The 21,062-nt window shown below is 35.3% G+C and overlaps 1 protein-coding gene across 1 annotated transcript; it reads right to left on the reverse strand.

The window, feature by feature from the left end:
* Positions 1-4,020: 4,020 nt before the first annotated feature.
* On the reverse strand, positions 4,021-20,931 carry LOC137397331 (protein mono-ADP-ribosyltransferase PARP12-like). Its single transcript, XM_068083622.1, has 6 exons — positions 20,856-20,931; positions 15,792-15,952; positions 14,391-14,408; positions 13,252-13,356; positions 7,832-8,027; positions 4,021-4,295 (listed from the first exon to the last, which is right to left on the reverse strand). The coding sequence occupies exons 1-6, from the start codon at positions 20,929-20,931 to the stop codon at positions 4,021-4,023; spliced, it is 831 nt and encodes a 276-aa protein (XP_067939723.1).
* Positions 20,932-21,062: the final 131 nt, after the last annotated feature.

The following is a 21,062-nucleotide window of genomic DNA, read 5'->3' on the forward strand; positions in this document are numbered from 1 at the left end:
GAATAGAAGAAAGACATTCACGAAGATCTTCTTCAACAGCTTTCAGTCTATGTCTGTTTTTAGTTTTTATAGAAGCTAGGCTTAAAAAGCTCAGTTTACACAGACTTGTGGTAAAAATGGAAGCAATGTGAGAACAGGTTTGTTGGTCAGAATTTCTAACAATCAGCTTTTCCAACAACTGATGCTGAGCTGTATGGGTCCCTAACCCAATCAAAGCATTCAGTGGAGGCTGAAGAGAAATAAAATGACAACTTCTGCTCAAGACTTTTCAAATGTTCACATATTACCTTACACAGTGCAGCAGTAGAACTTTACCGCTTCTCTGTGAATGGAAACGTTGCCAGGTTGGCACATAGCAAATGTTGCTGCTAGAAGTAGACCTTTAAACAAAATCCATTTACTTTATCAGTGCTTGTAAGCAGATTTGCATTTTGACCCTGATTCCTTGTGTTCAGTTCATTCAGATGATGAAGTATACCAGCCAGTATGCCAGCTTTGTGCACCACTTGACAACAAACTTGAGTAATCACATTTCTCAGTTGTCAGAAACATTTTAAGTTTTTTCGCAGCTCATACTCACGGGCCAGCACCTTACCGCGTGACAACTATTGAACCTCTGTATGGAGCAATAAGGCCTTATGCTCCGCTTCGATTTCATCACACAGGGATGCAAATATACTGCTTTTCAAAGTTTGTGTCTTTACAAAGTTCACTATGCACACCACATCATCTAACACAGGAACCAGTTCTGCTGGTAAAAATTTAGCAATGAGAGCCACTCAATGCAAAAAACAGTGCGCAACAATCAGGTCTGAGGTTTTCTCTTTTGCTCTGCTCACAAAGCCTTTGCTGCACCCAACCATGGCTGCAGCTCCATCTGTGCAAACGCTTGTTAAGATTTCCCGAGTAATTCTTCCAGGGTTCAGATATTGCGATGTGACTCAAACATTTTCTCCTCCAGTTGTTTTTTTCTGGCAGTGCCTTGCAAAATAGGAAGTTTTCTCTAATGGCATCTTCATCCACAAGAGCTGAGAATGTCGGTAAATATAAAAAGCCGAACGGGCTGAATGACCAAACAGACGGAATATACCGATTATCTTTGGCAGTTGTCTTCTCAGGTGAATATTTAGGAGTAAGGGTGCGCCACTCAAACTTCTGTAAATAAAGAGCTCAATGAATTCCTTAGAAACATTTTAAATAGTGCTGTTTATTTTTGCTCCAGTGAAGCACGCTGTGAATAAAAATATTACATATTCAATCAAAGTATTTTTGCTGTCGCTAGTCCAGTAAGTACTTGCCTTACCTTTGACAGTTGAAAGGGAAATGCCTGGTAAAAGCAAAAGGTAAGTGTTTCATTTGTTCAGTAGTATCGTTAACCATTGGTGAACTAGTAGATAAATAACTAGCCAAAATTGCTTCGTCATTCAATTGGAAAAAAATATATTTATTTATATATATGGTGATATTTATTATAATTATTTGAAACAAGCAATCAAAAATATTTATAGATAATAATTGATTTATAGACAATAGTTGTAACAATAATGATAAAAATAATTTATTATTATTAATGTTGTCTGTTCGGTCATTCAGCGCGTTCGGCTTTTTGTGTCTACCGTGAGAATGTCCACTTCTATCTGTACAGTAGACTCATCAACTTGCAACGCAAATTTCCTTCTCATGTGCTTCGTTTCAAAAACATGGTTTTTGATGTCAGTAGACATGTCATCAATACGTCTGGCAATTGTCTTATCAGAGAGTGGTACTTTGGCTATGTCTTTAACTGGGTCGAGGCCAAGCATCTCGATGACAATGGCTATACAGGCAGGTAGTATTAACTTCACTGCCACATTGTGTGGCTTTTTTTGATTTAGCTACGAGTTCGACTACTATGTAACTAGCTTTTAATGTTTTCTCATTTACCTTTGTAGTTTTCTTATAAACGTTGCTTGTTTCTCTGTATTTACACGCAAGCGAAAAAATAGTCTGTAGGTTTGTTTTGAAGCGACATGTGTTTAATTTGGAGATAGCGTTTAAGCTTGCTCGGCACCATGGCGCTGTTAGATAGCTTCTCGCCACACACCAGGCATAATGGTGTAGGTGTCATCTCATCCCCGGTGAAAGTAAATTCATACAAAATATAGCTTTCGCTATATTGCCTTGAGCTCACCGTCTTTGCTTTCTTTTTCCACCAATCATACTAGGGCCTTCATCCGGGTCAGAGTCTTGTACAGAGACCATTTTGGAGTTTGCATTTGTCCTTTTTAAAAACTTCTCCATGACTGTCACCACGACCTCTCATGTACATCTGTCAGTCAGCTACGTGTGCCACACGGATGAATATTACCGTAAAACCTGTATTTGAAGGCCATCTCAATTCGAACGCCACTATAGCAAAAGGGTTAAAAGAATGGAGTGCCATCTTTTATTTGAAGGCCACCTGCATTTGAAGGTCACCTATATTTGAGAGACACTTTGCCGTTCATTACGCTAGTTTGTAATCGAAGGTGCCTAACTAGGCAAATTGTACTAAACGACCACTCCGCTTTTGATGGACTTTGAGTTTTGTGGGCCAATATTAAATGCATTGACCATGCATCAGACAAGTGACTAGATGCACCTGGATCATAGTGCCTGGAGATTTAGCCTACAACATTGAGGCCTTGGCATTCAAATACAACACTCCTACTGCATAAGTTGCCTCAGAGCCAGAGGAAACTGTATTTAAAAAGGGACATTGGATAATTTCTCACGGAAAACCTGAGGATCTCTCATGGCACACTAGTGTGCCGCGGCATTGTAGTTGAAAATCACTGCTATGGTCTAATCTCGTCAGAGAACAGCATCAGAAAAATTTTCCTTGACCTGATCTATATTTATACAGTCAAACATGGATAACTTGAACTTCATGGAACCGGGCGAAAATGTTCGAATTATCAGAGCGTTCAAGTTATCAGAGCACTGTCACGAGTCCATGTATTTACTTATTTAATAGTAGATACATGTACATATACAAACTATAATATAAATCAAAAGCAGAAATGGCTTGTTTCAAATTAAATGCTTCTAATGTAAAGTGTAAAACGTTTTTATCAAAAAGTATAGAGATTTTTCTATCACTTGAGATTGGTTTGTTGTTTGAGGTGATGCTATTGCCAGGACGTTTGTTAGATTGACATTGGCAAAACTTGATCGTTGTTGAAATGCTCAAAAGAAAAGACATTTTTTTCTTTTGAGCGTTTCACCAACGATCAATTTTTCCAATTTTTCTTGAAGTGTATGCAAAGATTACCTCACTTTACCTTGCTTCCGAAGGGCGATCGCTAAGCGGATGTTTCGAATAAATCAAATTTCACGAAACCTTTAGGAAAGTTGTTGACAAAAAGTTTTTTGCCAATGGTGGTAATAACGTTGCCTATGAATTACGAAAAGTTGAGGTTTAGCTCCAAGGCTTGGAATAAAGTAATTTTTTAAAGCGATAACAATCGTTTCGGTAGCCATTGGGCAAAAAACAGTTCGAGTTAACAGTGTTGAGTTAGAGTTATCTATAGAAATTTATCATTACATGGGAACGGACCAAAGAAACCGTTTGAGTTAACCATGCTTTTGAGCCATCCGTGGGCGAGTTATCCATGTTTGACTGTATTTATATTCTGTGATAATTAAATTTCAAACACTTTTTATTATATTTGTTATATTTGTAGTATTAACCTCGGCTGTTTTTTACTGGTGGGTTATTTCAACTTGAAGTGTTTGATCTGCATGTACATAAGTATATGATGAGTGGTTTTCTTGGTTGTCATTCATGGCACTAAAAGTTTTAGTTCAATGCAGCGTTGTGAACATCTATTTTGGTTTAGGCATCAATCTTTCCTTGTATCTGTTTTGTTAATATATCTAGACAAAACAAGAACACTAATTTTTAGATTTAATAATTTTTGTATTTGTTATTTATAATCAAAGGTATATATTAAAAATAAAAGTTCCTAATGTTTACCAGCATGCTCTAAACTTATACTTTTATTTGATATAGTCTATAACATACTCAGGGTAGGCAGCTGCGTCATGGAATGCCACAAAAACGCTAGGTCTTGCAGGGTTGTTTATTGTGCTGTGTTTGTTCAAAGATTTTAGCACCCTGACAGTAGGTTGATTGAGACCTCCAATCATCAAGCCAGTCAATACTTTTGCTTGTATAACACAAACTCTGTCCCCAGCTCTTTTAGACACTTTTCCATATCTGCTTGCCATATGAGACGAATTAGTGAAGTATGTCCCTATTCCATATGCAGTTCCTGCAGAACAAGTACTCTATACTGAAGATATAAATGTTTACATAAATAATGGTGTTATAAGAATGAGGCTCAACTTTCAAACATTTTGTGTTATGTAAGTTAACACAAATTAACGTTAACTCAAATCACTACATAAACTTACTTTACATTAAAGTCCACCTCTGACCAATTATTTTATTACCTCTAACTTTTGATGAGCTTACCGAGAACGATACTGAATTTGAAGCTGCTGTAACATTACTAAAAACAATTTTAAGACCTTTCATAAAACTTCATTAGTAGTTGCATTATTGAGATTTATCGCTGAAAACTTGCTCAAGTTATCGTCTTATAAATTTAGTTAGAAGAAATGAACCTCTTGACAAGACTATTTTTAAGGAAGGCTTTTAGAATAACCACTTTTGTGAAATACTTGTTTAACCAGAAAAATTGCTAAATTCAACACATATATTTTCCTGTTTCAGCCATTTTTAGGGAAGTTGTGTCAATCATTTGTAGCTCATGCAAAATTGATTATTATTATCAGACAAAATAGTCAATTTCTTGGTTTTCATTGGTGACGTAAACTCAATACTTTTATCACATCATGCATACCGCACAATCTTGAGAAACAAGATAAACAGTAAAAGAGTAAACAATTTGTCTGCAACTAAAATTACTAACATTTTTTGGTATCTAGTAGCGTGTATAATTTTTTTCTATTCATATCTATCAATTGTTGATAGGCAGCAATATTCAAAACAAAAAAAACATAAACCATAATACATATTTAAACGTATTATAAATTGTTAGCAAAATATACATGTAACTTAACATATATAAGCATATTTGGTAACATGTTAGAAACATGACATTTGCAACCAAAAGGTTCTAGACCAAGCTTGAACTTAAAAAAAGTTGCAAAGGTAAAATGCTACATAGTTTATAATTAGAAAAATGGCTGGCAGCAGGTCGAAAACTAAGTAAATGTTCATGTATGTACACAGAAATTAGTGAAAGGGTTAATTAGACCTAAAAGAAAATACATTCACACCTTGAACAGCAAATCAAAGCAAAACATTTTTACATAAAACTTACATGAGCAATGTTTTCTATACGAGATATTTCAAGAACCTCAATTTGTTATGTTTGATAGAATGTCTAAGAAATTTGTTGGACATAAAAAAAGTAGAAATATGGCCACTATTAAACTGACATTGGTGTGGTAAACACACACCATATTTTGACCAACATCTATAATGCCCAATGATAGCAGTCAAGCCAATCTTGAATCAACCAATGCACTTCTCAAAAGGCAAGCCCTTCTGAAATCGTTTGCTGGTGATAATTCATGGGAAGAAAAATAATTTGACAAAGAGTTACACTCTGAAAATAATATGCCCAAAAAGGAAGAGTCGTCCCGGGATGCAAAGTAAGATAAGCGAGGTAAGCCAAGTCAGTTCAATCAAGGTGAGCTCAACATTTCTTGAGAAAAAGTTCTGAGCCAGCTGGAGCGTTTAGAGGCAGAAAATAGAGCAACTAGAAGGTCTTATAGACAAAAGGCCTATCACTGTGTCTCAAAACAGGATCCGTGGAGAAGTCGGGTGATGTGAATGATGATCCCTGGCCAGGCTAATTCTATGGCTGTTTCTGATTGTGAAGCTGACTATGCCCAGGATGAACAATTTAAATCTAGGCTAATTCAAGCCTTAGCTTGAGCCAGACCAGACTGGTGGTCATGTCGCTCGAGTCTGCGAGAATGCCAAAATAACTGGGCCAGCCATTTCTAGACAACAGGCTGCCATCAATTTACTATCACTACATGCATACTATCACTACACGACTATCACACATGGGTAGATAAATCAGCTGCTGAAAAGACTGCAATGAGGGCGGAGTATTTAACCCTTTTACTGCCAACCATGTACAAATTTGGGTATCTTCCTAGTGACAGCCATTTTATTGAAAACCGCCGATATTGCTTCATGATATGTGTACTGTATTTTTTTAAATTTCAATCTCTCTCTAGAATATCTTGGTTACATATTTTATTTTGCCAACATTTTAACCAACACTGCTATGCGAAAATTCAATGGATCTATACTTCCTGCAATGATAAAGCTATGTGAAGCTACTATCGATGCAAAGCTAAAACGATCACCTACAATGTGCCTTACTCTTACAAAACTATTACTTTAACCAATATCAGAGACAGTGCGGCTACTTTAATTGTCAGTATAATCACAAAAATGTGAACCTGAACTGGCTATAATGTAATCAACATTACTAATTGCCTGTTTTCTGACTCGCACGCGGTACTCAAACAAAAGTTTAAAATTGCTGTTTTGCTTTAGGCTAATTTTATAAATAAATCTTTGGAAAACACTGAACTTTATGAAAGTCTTCAAGATTGTGATTTATAATGTCAACGAATAATAAAATCAGGTTACTATGCAATTGCTGGAAAAATCGCAATAATGCATCTATGGCAGTGGATCCTAGAAAACGCATAAATGCGTTTATGGTAGCGAAAGGGTTAATTTTCGCAGCATTGCAGAGAAAAGTAGTAGTTACACTAAAAGTGCCAATGAAACGAAAGCACAAAACTAACATGTGTATATTCAGGGGCTAATTAACTAGCATTAAGAAAAATTAAAAACAACTCATTTACTATTTCAACACTATTGCATATACCTGCATGTGATAGCGTTTTTCAAAAAAATCTGGTTATCTTGCACCAAGGGTGCAGAGAGATGGAATGCAGAGACATAATATTCTGTGTAGACAATTTCGACTGGATCCAGTTTCTTTTTAAATTCAAAGCTGGCTTAGAGCTTCTCTATGAAACTGCAAACCCATTCCTAACCATAATCAGCAAAATTTAAAAATATCAGCCAGTACAGCTAGTTAGGGATAGCAGATAGAAGTTCATGATTACAAGGGCCAAAAAGTACCTCTTAGGGGTACTAAGCACCAAGCTGACCGCTTGGTGCTAAGCTTACCATTTGGTGCGGAGCTGCCTACAATTTGTTTTATTTTTTATGTATTTTAAAAAACTCAAAAATGTTTTTTTAATATCTAAAAATGTTGTGAAATTTTGAAGTTTTAAAAATGAGATTTCAAACATGTTTATGTTTATGACTGAAAATAGAAGCACAAATTTAAAGAGGCCATCTTTCTATCTTTAATGACTATGTATTAAGTTGCTGACATAATCATTAGTATGCCTTTAAAATACAGTTTTAAAGGTTTGCTGATCACTTGGTGTAGTTTGCACATGAGAAGAGAACTGAAAAGATAGCCAAAACAATCACTCTAAAAAACCTTTTACAAAACATAAATTTAATGACAATGACTTTTTAGGATGAAAGCAATTGATGAGCAAAGCTTGGTTTGCAAGTTTCTATAATTGTGCTATTAAATTACAAAGCACAATTAGTATTTTACTATATTTCCAGATTTTTCATGTTTATTTTGTGCGGTTTAACTTAGTAGCGCAACTCCAAACAATATTGCTGATAATTTAGAGAATAAACATAGGGAGAATATAATCTTACCATTTTGAACACCAGCAAATGAGCGGTTGAATCGACTTGAGCAAATCTTGCTAGCTACGTCTTCAAAACATCCGTGGTATAGTGTTTTTTCTATTTCCCCACCATCTCCTCCTAGAATTGCTTGACAATCCCTTCTCACTTTTCTTCTCTGAGCAACATATTGTAGCCATAACTGTCTGTTTTGTACTCTGATTATCTAAAAAAACCGTTACCTAATTTTAAATGAGAGTCTACATATAAAGGGAAAACAAAAATATCAATAATTCAGTCAATTTTTTTTAATTGTCTCACATGACTCGCTTTATTTACAATGCATTTGTGGCATTGTTTAAAAACATTACATTAATAGAAACAAGTAAACTCATATCCTATAATGTCATTTATCCATCTACCATAAGTTTCCCTGTTTTTAGTTCCTTTGACCAAGTTAGGTGGTCAAAAAACTTTTAGAGGCATGGCGAAAAGTTGTACAATCATACTCTTTCATACCTCAGCTAACCGCCACAACAACTGCTATCACAAACATGTGTGAAGAGATCTTACTAGTATAGATTTTTAAATAAATTTATTTATTTTACTTTAGTTTTAATTTTTGTTCATTTTTAAAAATACTTTTCTACCAGCTAACACATCGAAACTTGATCAACAACAAAATAGTTCCAGTTCAGCATATGCATATTTTGCTACCATAAATAATAGCTGTACAAATACAAGCAACACACAATAGGGCTGTGTCTTTCTCTTATTCCTATTATCTTTATTATACTTTTTTGGTTGGAAACTTTATGGTACATTGTCATGGTTTGGTCTGTTCCGTTCTGGTCAAGGCAACCTGAGCTGGTCCAAAAAGTTAGTCTGACTCATGACTAGCCAGCTTCAAACACACACTAGTTTTTGGAAAACAAAATTCACAATTCAAACTTCAGTGCTAAAGTCAGCTTTTTTCCAGAACATGTGTGAATGCGCTCTATACTAAAAAGGTGGGCAGCCTGTTGCCCCATCTTTGTTGACAATGTCGGGCAAATCATGAACAGCGACGCGGTGTACCATTTAGGCAGTATCATTTTATGTCTGGCAATTTAAATTAGCTGTCTGGTCTTCCCACTTTTGTTTCTTTTAATCACTAGCTAAGAGGCTAGTTCTAATCAATTTAGCAAGCTTTTCAAAGCCTGTATTTTCTAAAAGATTTTTTCTGGTGAAAATGGTCATGGAACTCAATTTGCTGGTTTTCCAGGTTAAGCTAGCTCAGTTTTTGGGCAATTCAACCAATCAATCGCCTTGCCAAGTTAGCTAGTGTTGTCTGATTGTTTGTCTGTTGCCTGTGTGTAGGCAGTCTCTTCTACATGTATGTTTAGACCAACTCTGCTTAAGCTCTATTCTATTGTCTTGTCTTAATTGATTCTATATCACTAAGTTTGATGGGGGAGAACTTAATTCAGCTTGAAGGTCCCAACCTTGCTTGGCTAAAAACTAGTCAAACTCAATCAGGTCTGTCAGGTAGTCAGTTCGCTGCTCTATTTTAGCTCAGCACTTGCCGTGCTGTTGCAGCTTCCTTAGCTTCAGTGAAATGCCGCAATCTGCAAGAACAAACAAATAAAGAACTGCTAGAAAGAAATGCAAGAATGCAGCAAATAAAGAAATGCAGTGTTAAATGTGGCCTGCTTATTTTGTTACTCACGACAAAGTGACAAGTGCCAGATTGTTTTTCCTGTAATCCAGGTCCGCATCCATTTTTTCTAATTTCTTGGCTGAGAGGCAAAAAGATTGCCTTCGTATTTCTGCAGTCATCTCTAAAGACAAGAAAAGTTGCCCTTAGATAACCTATAGTCTTGGTACCTTTGTTAAGGCTGCCCATTCAACTGAGGAAGGTCGATGTTATTCTGGGCTGGGTCTGTGCAAATTAAAGATAACAGGCAAGTGTAGTTTTATTGAAATTTGAGCACCCTTAGCATTATAGAAGCTGTAGCGTATCACTCTGCCATAATTTACCATTGTTGACCAAGTTACAGGCCTAATCTCTACCAAGCCAACCTTTTGGTAGCATTTGCCATTTTTGGGTTATGCCGTACTGGCTCAGCTAGAACTATGACGAGCTGGTCGCTTTTATAGTTGAATAAGTTAACAGCCTAGTAGCTTATTTTTTTTCTTTGTGATCTCCATGTCGAGCTATGTTAATTTTTAGGCAAGTCAACCCATCGCATTGTCAAGTTAGCTAGTCTTGTCTGGTTGTTTGTTTGTTGTCTATTTGTAGGCAGTGTCTTTTGTGTTTAAAAAAATTTGGCTTAAACACTGTTTTGTTGTTTATACCAAATTGATTCTATATCACAAAGTTAAATGTAAAAAATTTAATTCAGTTTGATGGTCTCATTCTTGCTTTGCTAAAACTAGTCAAACTCAATCAGGTCTGACAGGTAGTCAGTTCGCTCCTATATTTTATCTCAGCACTGGCCCGGCTGTTGCAGGTTCCTTACCTTCAGTGAGATGCCGCAATATACAAGAACAAACCAATAAAGCAAATGCAGTATTAAATGCGGCCTGCTTCTTTTGTTACTCACGGCAAAGTAGCAAATGCCAAATTATTTTTCCTGTGCCGCATCCAATTTTTTCTAATTTCTGGGCAGAGAGGCAAACAAATTGTCTATGTATTTCTGGGGTCATCTCTAAAGACAAGAAAAATTTCCCTAAGGTAGCCTATTAATGGTGTTGTTACCTTTGTTAAGGCTGCCCATATCAACTGAGGAAGCTCGATGTTATTCTGGGCTGGGTCTGCACACATTACAGATACCAGGCAAGTGTAGTTTTAATTAAATTTGAGCAGCCTTAGCATTATAGAAACTGTAGTGTGTCACTCTGCCGTAATTTACCATTGTTGATCAAGTTACATACCTACTCTTTGTACTAAGCAGACCTTTTTGTAGCTTTGGCTGTTTTTGGGTTGAGCCGTACTGGCTCAGCTAGAACTATAATGAGCTGGTCGCTTCCATAGTTGAATAAGTCAACAGCTTACTAGCTTGTTTTCCTTTTTTGTGATCTCCATCAGACAGCTTGTTGAATACCACCACTTGAGAAATTTTTCATGCTGATCTCTTTTTCTTTGCCGCTTTTTCCTAATGAGGTAGCCAATCTCCTTTTTTATGTCTTTTTTTAAACTTTAAGATAAGTGGTACCTAGCTTAACCTTTCCAAACAGGCGTGGTAGAGTTTCCACAACTTTACATCGTGTATAAATAATTGGCTCTGCTGTTTGTGAAAGTTCATGTACATAAGTATAATCAACGTTAATCAATGTATAATCAAAAGTTTTGGGTAGTTCTCACTTTTTCAAAATTTGTTGGGTAGCCAAACCAACCACCAGAAGCAGATACAATGGTGAATCCTTTACGGTTTTTGCCAGATTTATGCACATGTCAGAGCAACAAATGTGTGATCTTGATACGCCGCTCCATTTTTCCTACAACTGAATAGTATGTCGTTCATTCCGTAAAAACTTGATAAAAACGAAACACTCCAATTAGTCTCGCAGCATTAGCCTAGCATAAGCATGTTTGCGGTTTCTCCAGTTGTTGGATGACCCTGGGTATGCTCTTACCAGCTAGAAAAAATTTTAGATTCACTCATCTTGTTATATGGATAGCAACAGCGGTCGAAGTGAGTATCTTAGTCATTGATGGTTTTTTACCACCGATGATTAGGAGACTCACTTTTGGGTTTTGTTTTGATTTTGATTTTTATCTGTCTTTTCCAATTGTCAGATCTGGCAAAGTTTGGGAATTAGCTAACTTGGATTAGTTGTAAGTTAGTCAGGCAGCACTAAACAGCAAAACATCATTTTCTCTAATGTGCTGGCCATCATTGGTTTTGCAACAAATGGCAGAGTTCGGGCATCAAGCTACTGGGTAAACCGGTAGTTAAGCTCACCCAGTCATAACCTGTTGAACTGATAGCGAGTAGTTGATTGAGTTTTTGACTAATTTTTCCCAGTATTGATCAGGATACAAATTTTGCCCTATGATAACCATCTTGGTTTAGCTGCATGCCGCGGCATGTTGTTTTTCATAGATCTTTACTAGCCGTCTAACGGTCTGAGACGGTTTGCCATTTTGTCAAACAGAAAGCATAGGCCAAATGAGTTTTTGCCATACCATAAAGTCTCGCAAGCCTATTTTTCCTATACACAACCAGAAAGTGCTACTTATAACTAATCTGGTTAAACCACCAAAGGTACTTCTATGTTTTAGTAAACTTCTAGCTCCTTGTGTTCTGCTCTAATCGTTTGATTGCATAAGTTGCTTTCTTTCTGTTCTTTCCATTTTAATTCGCAACCTCTAGCTGAACTACTTTGCTGTTTTAGCTAATGTTTATGATTATCACCTGGTTCAGGTTTGTGTCGTAGCAAGAACTATTGCAGATTCAATTAGGGTACTTCCTAGAGTATTCCAGCATTATTTTTACATTCTTAAAATAGGAGTCACATTCGAGCAAGTAACTAGAACTTGAGACTAAGCCCGCTGCTTTCAAGCTGCTAGACACTTCTGGACAGCTGCTCACTAATTTCGTTTCCATGTTCATGTGTTTATGTCCTGCCTTGTTGCTTTCGGTGTACTCTTTCTGTATAGACCCTCTGTTTCTTAGTTTAATTATTTGCCATTGATGATTTTTTTGTGTGACTGCACACATACTCTTACGCAATTCAACGCTTTTGGCCAGTCTAGCGTTCTAGTGTGTTTCAGAAGGGATTTTCTATCCATTGAATGACTTGCATAAATTTTTCTTTTTTTTGTCAAGTTCCTTGCCATTCAGATTTGGCATGAGTTACTTAATGACTTTAATTAGTGATGAGAATTAATATTTGGTATGCAGTAAAATTTCTCCAGATGGAAACATGTGTTGCTGAAGTTTGTGATCATTTCTTTTTCTCTTTTCGCATCTAGAACACTACTAACCAAGACCATGTTTTTTGCATTTATATGTAGAATGTACCATACTTGGAAGTTTCTGTAACCTAGGAAAGGTGTGGTGGCGAAGTTACTTTTAAGATGCCCGAAGGTCAGTGGTTTTTCCTTTGATCTATCAATATGACTGAATTTTTACCATCCAATTGTGTAACGATCAATTCAGTGAGGCACAAAAGACAGGGTTTATTGTCAACAGTAGCCAATAGTGTTCTATAATGCTTGTGAGTCTTTGATTACCTAGAGAGCCAGCCACAATTTCTCTACATTTAATTTAGCTAAGTCTGTCAAAGTTCAATTTGCTGCTGATTCTGACCTCTGCGTTAAAGAAACTTGCATTTATATCAATTTAGTTTCATTGCTTCACTCTTTTGAGACATTCTAGAGTACATTTTACTGAATAAATTGTAGTTAAGTTCCCTATTTTTGTGCAATCAAATTGGTATCGTTTAGATGTTTTAAAAGAAACCATCAGAGCAAACTTTGCAGGAGTCCTCTCCATGTGTTGCTGAACTTTGCTGAAGCAAATGCCAAGTCTAACAACAGCACCTGCCTTTGTCGTAGAACAAAGTGACTAAAAAAAAAATTTATTGAATCTAAACTTTTTTATTTATTACCACCTTCAGAGTTTGAGTCTGATAAAATATGGCTGCCAGAAAGAAACATCTACATGTAATTTGTGATTCATCCAGATGAATGAGTGGGTAACAGCATGTTGCTAACAGCATGTTGGTAACATTCAGGCACTAGTCATAATATCAAAAAAGCTACTCCCCTTTTTCTCTGGACCAACACTGATAGAAAGTCTATAATGTTTTTGTCAACTAAATGACCCCTTTTTAGGAGGTTATGCGACTGTTGCTTGAACTCTTTCTTTTTTTTAGGCACCAGTCAATATGGAGGTTGTCAAATGAGCCGCACTTTAAACAATACTTTTATGACCTGGAGTTTTTGTACTTTGAGTGAACTACACTTTTCTCGTGGCTGTATAGACAAAATACTTGTTTATCAGCTTCCAAAGTTGCAAAGACCATTGGCAAAGTTTAACAAAGTTTTGAATTACGAGGCAGGTCAAAAACATGACATTACTGATGAGCTTTAACTGCAAACTTGCAAAGACTGGTCACATAACTCTTTCATATAATTAATGAATGCAAGGTCAGCTCAACTACAGCTTACTCAAAAGAACCAAGCGGTTACGGCGACACCCTCTGGAAGAAATCAAAAGCTTCATTAAGGTTTTCTAAGACCACCAAGAAAACAGTCAAAAAATTAAGGCCATCAACTGCCTTAAAATGACATATATAAATTTCTCAGTGAATGCCCAAAGTCAATTTGTGTCCTCCTTAGAATTATTCAGATAACAACTCAGAATACAAAAAGATTGGAACTGGCACGATAACAGGTACTTTGCCATAAACTTACAACAGCTGTATTTGAAACTGTCGACAGCAACACAAAAACACTTACATGTATAGTATTATAGCTGTTTAGCCAAATGTTTGGGACTATGTAAGATATGCAGAGCAGGAAGAAAATCAGTCTTTTTTAAAAGCATGGGTGGCTGCTCAAAATTAACTGTGGTTTGTGGGTAGTGTGGAAACTTACCTTGAGGGAGTTGGTAGGCTGAAGACAAATGTTTTGGCAATCATCTAGAGGAGAAAAGATAGCAGGCTTCTTTCACCTATGATAATGTAGTGCTGGCCTGGCAGTACAACATACATAAGAGGCTAGCATATATGTAGTTGCGAGGCATGCAAGATGTTAAACATATCAGAACGGATATTGCAGGTGAAACATATGATTGCTTGTCTGTCAGCGTGAGTACCAAAAAAATCAGCTGACTCATTTGTTTCCATTTCCCAATCAAGGCCATTGCTGGCAGGTTTATTGGTAATGCTCCTGACAGAAAGCTGTCGACCAGAAAAGCCACCCACATGAAGTATGGCATTAGATGATTTTTACGTAGAGTTCTTTAGCAGAGAAAAGTTAGTTGAGAGCAGCTGACTCATCCCAATGGTGCAGAGAGAGTTTATGGAAATAATTCAACAATCAAAAAGCCAAAAACAGCCTAAAAATATGCCCTTTGAGTACGTTGATCATTCGAGTACAAAGAGGTAGAGGGAGGAATCTAAAGGGTGGAGCCTATCGGTATATACTTTGCGTCCATTCTATTTTGAAAAGGTGGTAGTAGCTACTGAGAAATATTCACACATGTACTATCCTGTACCGCTATAATATTTATTGCATAAATATATTATGCAAAGCGACGGCCACTTATTTTTTTAAAGTCACACAACATTGGGTTCTATAATCGAGTGCTTATATTTCAAAAAAGGTCAATTCATACTGACCTGAATATAAACTTAACTTACTAAGTGCACCAAGAACTGAACTTCAAACAATTTCAGACCAAATCAATAGAAAATTATGGTCTCATAAGTAAGTGGTGAGGCAAAGTAGCTACTGGTTAAAACCTTAACAACTGTGATGAAAATCACCAAGTCGACAAGCCCAAAGGTTGGATAAGACAGAAAGTCTTAAGAGGAAATAATGTTGTGTTTTTCTGGATAACAAGCTGAACATAAAAAATGGGAAAAGTGACGCGGAACTACATGCGACTACAGGTATCTGTTGAAAATAGCATTTTCTTGGAATTTCTACTCTTAAGATGGTTGTTGGAAAGTAACACATTTTTAAAAACAATGTATCAATATTGATATATATATATATATATATATATATATATGTATATAACAATTTACATATATATATATATATATCCATTGAAATTAAGGTTTGCACACTTTTAGATTATATCTACCTGTAATTATTGGCAAATCTGTTTTTCACTAATAAACATGATTATTTTCTAAACTTTAGCCTTGCACGAGCCATAGCTCCAGTACTGGTGAGACTTGTTTCACTATCTCCAAAATGTGCACTAAATAAGCTAAAATTAAAACTCTTTGGAAAAAAAAACTATTTGTGGCACTTTTATGGACTTACTATTGGCTTGCGAATGTAAGCTATAGAATTGTGGGGCATGCCTCTGGCATAATTCTCCCAAACGGTTCTGAACTCAACAGAATTAGGCTCCAAACAGGGAAATATATCTCCACTTAAAACTTTATTTAGGTCCCATGTTCTTGGCACTCCAAATCGCAGATCTGGAAATTCATATTCAGCAATAACTGAAAAGCTTGTTTTCTTTTTCAGAAGTGTATTTAAAAAAACTTTGATTAACTCTGTTAGTAACAGTGAATGGCAATGGAATTTTAAAACAAAAAGTATTAATTTTGAATCCGAATCAGCAGGCTGCAAATTAAAATTTGCTTTATATCTTTAACTGAGGTCTTATAAGAATATGAAAGTTTTTCATCAAAAGCTTACTTGGAAAACTTAAAAAACTGTTACAGCTCTTTCATTTAGTAGTAATTAATCCGATTATATATATCTAGAATCGCACAACCTTTCCTCAAAGTACCGCGAATTGCCACGGTACTAGTATAATGATAACAACAATAATAATAATGATAATAGTTTCTGTGAAACAACCTAAATGTTACTTGAAGGACTATCAGATGAGAAAATGAATTGAAAAAATAATAAAAATTAAATTTTGCATGAAACATATACCTAAGATTTGCAACTGTTTTATTAAAAAGAATAACTTCCACTATCATCAGTAGTTTTAGATTGTAACTAATTAGTTGGATCTTATATCCAGACTCTAACACTACAGTTTATAACCTAATGTTATTCTCTACTTTCACTTTTTGACAAGTTTGTTTTAACAAAATAAGAAGATTTATCATTAATTTCCGCCTCAAAGTTATTGATAAATTTAGTTTTTCAAATATCACCTAGAAAGTTTTAGACGCCTTCTTGCTCGTAAATATATGCCAAAAAAGTAGGTCATGTTTTGTAAAAGTATTACTTCAAATTTTTTGCCATAATCCACTAAGAAAATAGGAGACGGTTTTCAAACTCTAAAACATTTTTTCACTTGCTTATATCTACATACTCAAAAATTTTGCACAGCTAACTTAAATACCTTTCATCCAAAAAATAGTTTCTTCATTTTTTCGTGATGTCATTTTATCGTTGTTGGCCATTTTTATAGACAATTTTATCGTCTAACATCGTTAATACACGAAGCTTTTGCATTGATTTTTTAAATATGATGCTTTTGTTTGCAATTTTTTAATTATAGTATCAAAAAACACCAAAAATTATTAGTAAACAAAATAAAAACGATTATTTTCTACAAACATGGCAGCTTTTTTCGTGAGCAGGCGCATGTGTATATGACTAGATGACGTCAAAAAATAGGTACTAACAGAATCTGATCCATTACAAATTTTAAGAATACCAGAGAGTTTTAGTGATAGAACACAACAGTTATCTGTGTTGTTAACTAACAATTTTGCTGTCTATGCTACATAAGAAAAAATAAAGATTTCAACAAATAACAATACATAAAATTACATAGTTAAAACCTGTGTGTACATAAAGTGTAAATACTGATGCTAAAAATGATTAAAAAGAGTTTTTTGCAGAAAATTTTCTGTGATGACACTAGTATAGTTGCTAGTATAGTATAGACAGTAGTATAGCTGCTGGTGTTTTTAACAGATGAAGTTGTGCAAAACATAATTTTAAAGTTTTCTTGCTGTTTATTCTTATTAAAAACTAAAATGCTAACTTCTATTACATATTTCCCATTGATGATCACTCAAAACATATACCATAAAACATGTGTAGATGGAAATCGGTAAAATCTACGACATTATAATTAGAAAAATTGTCTAAATTGATCTGTGTACTAATAGTTTCAAAATATGATATATGGATCGAACTGTTTAGTTGTTGACAATTTACATGAAGGTAAACATATTACAGACCAACCTCAGCTCCAATGATTATCTAGACACTTTCATTACCAAAGCTATTTTTCAGGTGTTTCTGCATGGTAACTTATTGTACAGCTGTGTACTTACAAACTGGGCTTGGCTTAATGAGGTCAGTCTAGTATTGTGCAAATACTTTTCCCAAAAATATTTAAAAATGGCTATTTTCAAATGTTCAAGTTAAATGATGAATATTACCTCTTATGTTGGAAATAATAGCATTGTTAGTATTTGGTTCTTGTTCTTGCTTTTGAGTGTTGCGATAGCTACCTCCTGCGGCCATGTTTAAAGAGAGCAAAACAATGTCTTTTGATAGGACAGCGGTTGCTGTATATTGAGTGATGATGTAAGCAATATATGCCAGTGTAAATAGTTTTGTGAATAGTTCCAATATGCTGACAAAATTAGAATGATATTTGCAAAAGATCAAAAAGGGGATATGAGCAATGTTCAAATGCAAAATCAAGCACTATATATATAAACATCTGTCTGGGCAATCATCAGGCTGCTATTAAGATGACTGACCGGAGACGTCATGAAGCTGCATGACTGCATACACTAAATAAATGTCTAGCATTGAGTAATAAAAATGGATCAGGTAATTAAATTTTTGGTCTTATTTTATTTAACATATGACTATATTTACCATCCAAACTTTCAAACTTTAAATCACATGAAAAATGTTTTGTGCAGTTCAAATAATTACAGGTAAAATAAAATAACTGTATTTGGTTTCACCTTTTTTAAACAACCATAACTTTTATATTTCATGTCATAAAAATGTTTTGTTTAAATGAATTAGGAGAAAAATTAAAACAACTGTAAAGGTGTTTAAATGCACATGTGTAATAATTAGAAAGTAATTGTTAAATAAAGTATGTTTTGCTGCAATTAAAACGCAAGTTTATTTGATAAATACTTACAATTATATTATTTCAAATTGTTTTAGTGTCAACATTGTAATACAAAGATACTGCATAAAAGAGTATAGAAGCTCATAGTAATTATTTACTGTAATACAAACACCCCTTGGTAAAAATCATAAACATTGTTTTATACCAGCTGTCATATTATAATTATAGTAATAAAACAATGTGTTAAGTTTGGTTACTACATGTATAGTCACCTATAGCACCTCTAGAGTATTTAATGGCTATGACCCACAAGAAAACATAACATTACAATGATACAGATGAGAAAAATGATGAGAAATTTTCGGGCTTTGCTGACTCGGTGAGTGTTCCTGCTTCAAGGAAAACAACTCTTAATTAGTATCACATGGTTAAAACTCAGATACTTGTAAGTTAGCCCAGACGACTGACTGCCGTCATACCTTTTAAGCACAAAAAACTAGGACCAATAGCCATTTACATTTGAATAAAACAGTGGCCCTCGGAACTCATGAAACCATGATCTGCTTGATAAAAGAGAAAACAAAAAGCAAAGCACTTTGCTCGGCTTAAGACTTTCAGACCAGAAAAAATACCAAACCGAGAAAGCTAACCCTCACTGGGCTGCAGGCTGTCATGAACTAACCTTTACCACAATTCACAAAAGTAGACAAATCATTTGCTAAGAAGTGATAAGAACATGTGAGAACAGAGTGTTTCTTTTTCAAAGCTATATGGAAAAAATGTAGCAGCTGCACTGAGAAACTCGCCAAAATGTGTTCCTACTGTGCTTAAATTATAGGGGCCAAAAGTTTCCAACAACATATCTTTTTGAATTTCACCACCTTTATGTATTACTGCATGCGACAGCAAGTTTCCAAAGGTCAAGCTATCTTGCACAAAGAGTTGCCTCAAGGTGGTCGATAGGGAGTCACAGTCTAACATGTGGAGAATGTCAATTTGTTCCAATTCTTTAAAGTTAACAGTTTCCACGGCCTCAATATTGTTGCGCATTCGTTTCCATTTTTTGATCAGAACTTGCAGGATCAAAAAAAATTATTTTATTTGGCCAATCAGGGAGAACGTGGTGGATTAACCAGCAAAAAGGGAGCCAACAACCACCAGCCCAGCCACTGTAGGCACCCAAAAACAAAGGATGTCAACTACGGTCAGCTCAGTTGTTTCAGCCACCCCGCAACCAACAAGCTATAATTAGGGGAAACTTATGATAGACGTTATATGTTGGTAGTTGAAACCAGAGTTGGAAATGGCACGCTCACGGTTGCCTAGCCAAATGACAAAAAGATGACTATGTCAAGAGACGAAAAACGTGAGCTAAAAATTTTTACAGGCTCTAAATGGAGCTTGACACTTCTGATTTAAAGCGAAAAAGATAAAACTTTACAAAGTCAGTGGATTATACCTGTATTAGAAGCTCTTTACGTGTCCAGTAATATCAACGGATGGTAAGATATATGTTCTGGTTCTTTATTAATCTTAACACATCGTGCTGTCAATCATATTGGTAGACTTTACATGTAAATTGACAAAACAGTTATAGCTGTAATAAATTCCAAAGCTAGATAAAATAAGTAAATTAGTTTTTACTTACAAAAATTACTGGTCCTTTTAGAGTTGATCTAATTAATAAAACTGATCAACAGCTACTGACTTAGGCTTGATACTTGAAAACTGAACAATGTGCGTACGTCGCGCTTTTCTTCATGCTTTAGCATAACGTTGCTTCACAAGTCTGCTTGAGTTCTGCACACAATGACGTCCTTATCCAATGAGAATGCTCGCTAGCCTCCAACTCAGTAGTGTTGCTAGGTGATGAGAACTCCGTCAATTGTAGATTTTAGTTGCGATAAATGTAGTGACGATCATACGCTTTGTAATAAATTACAGTAAACAAATAAACATAGTCAATATTTGACCTACTAAAAATTCCTCCCAATACATCGGAGGGGTAGGGGTTGGTCAAACATGGAAACATACTAAACATTAACAAGCACAAGGTGATAATATCCAAGCAAATGAATATAAGGGATTGTCTGACGGGTGTCTGACCTAAACAAACTAATATAATCAAAATGCAGATATGCTATTTAACCAGTATGTGTCAGTGTGTGATCAGATGTAGTATCAGTTAAACTAGATATGATAATATGTCATTATTGTATGTGATACTTACTGGTCTTCTGTTGGAACTATCAGGGCAAGTTTGTGCATGACAACAGAAACACTTGTATAAGTTTTGTAATCTTTACCTGTGCTGAAGTTCTGATACTGTAAATCTACTTGCCGAATGATACCATTCTTGTCCAGATCGGTTTGAATAATCATAATTGACACTAAAAGACTGCGCCAATGCTTTCAAACTCTGTCAAAATAAAACCTCAATTCCTTTTCTATGACTTCATGCCCTCTTTTTGCAACCAGGGCTGCATTTAGTTCTAACTGAGGTGTCGACAGCC

The sequence above is a fragment of the Watersipora subatra genome, chromosome 5 (assembly GCF_963576615.1).
Source record: "Watersipora subatra chromosome 5, tzWatSuba1.1, whole genome shotgun sequence".
In the NCBI taxonomy this organism is placed as follows: domain Eukaryota; kingdom Metazoa; phylum Bryozoa; class Gymnolaemata; order Cheilostomatida; family Watersiporidae; genus Watersipora; species Watersipora subatra.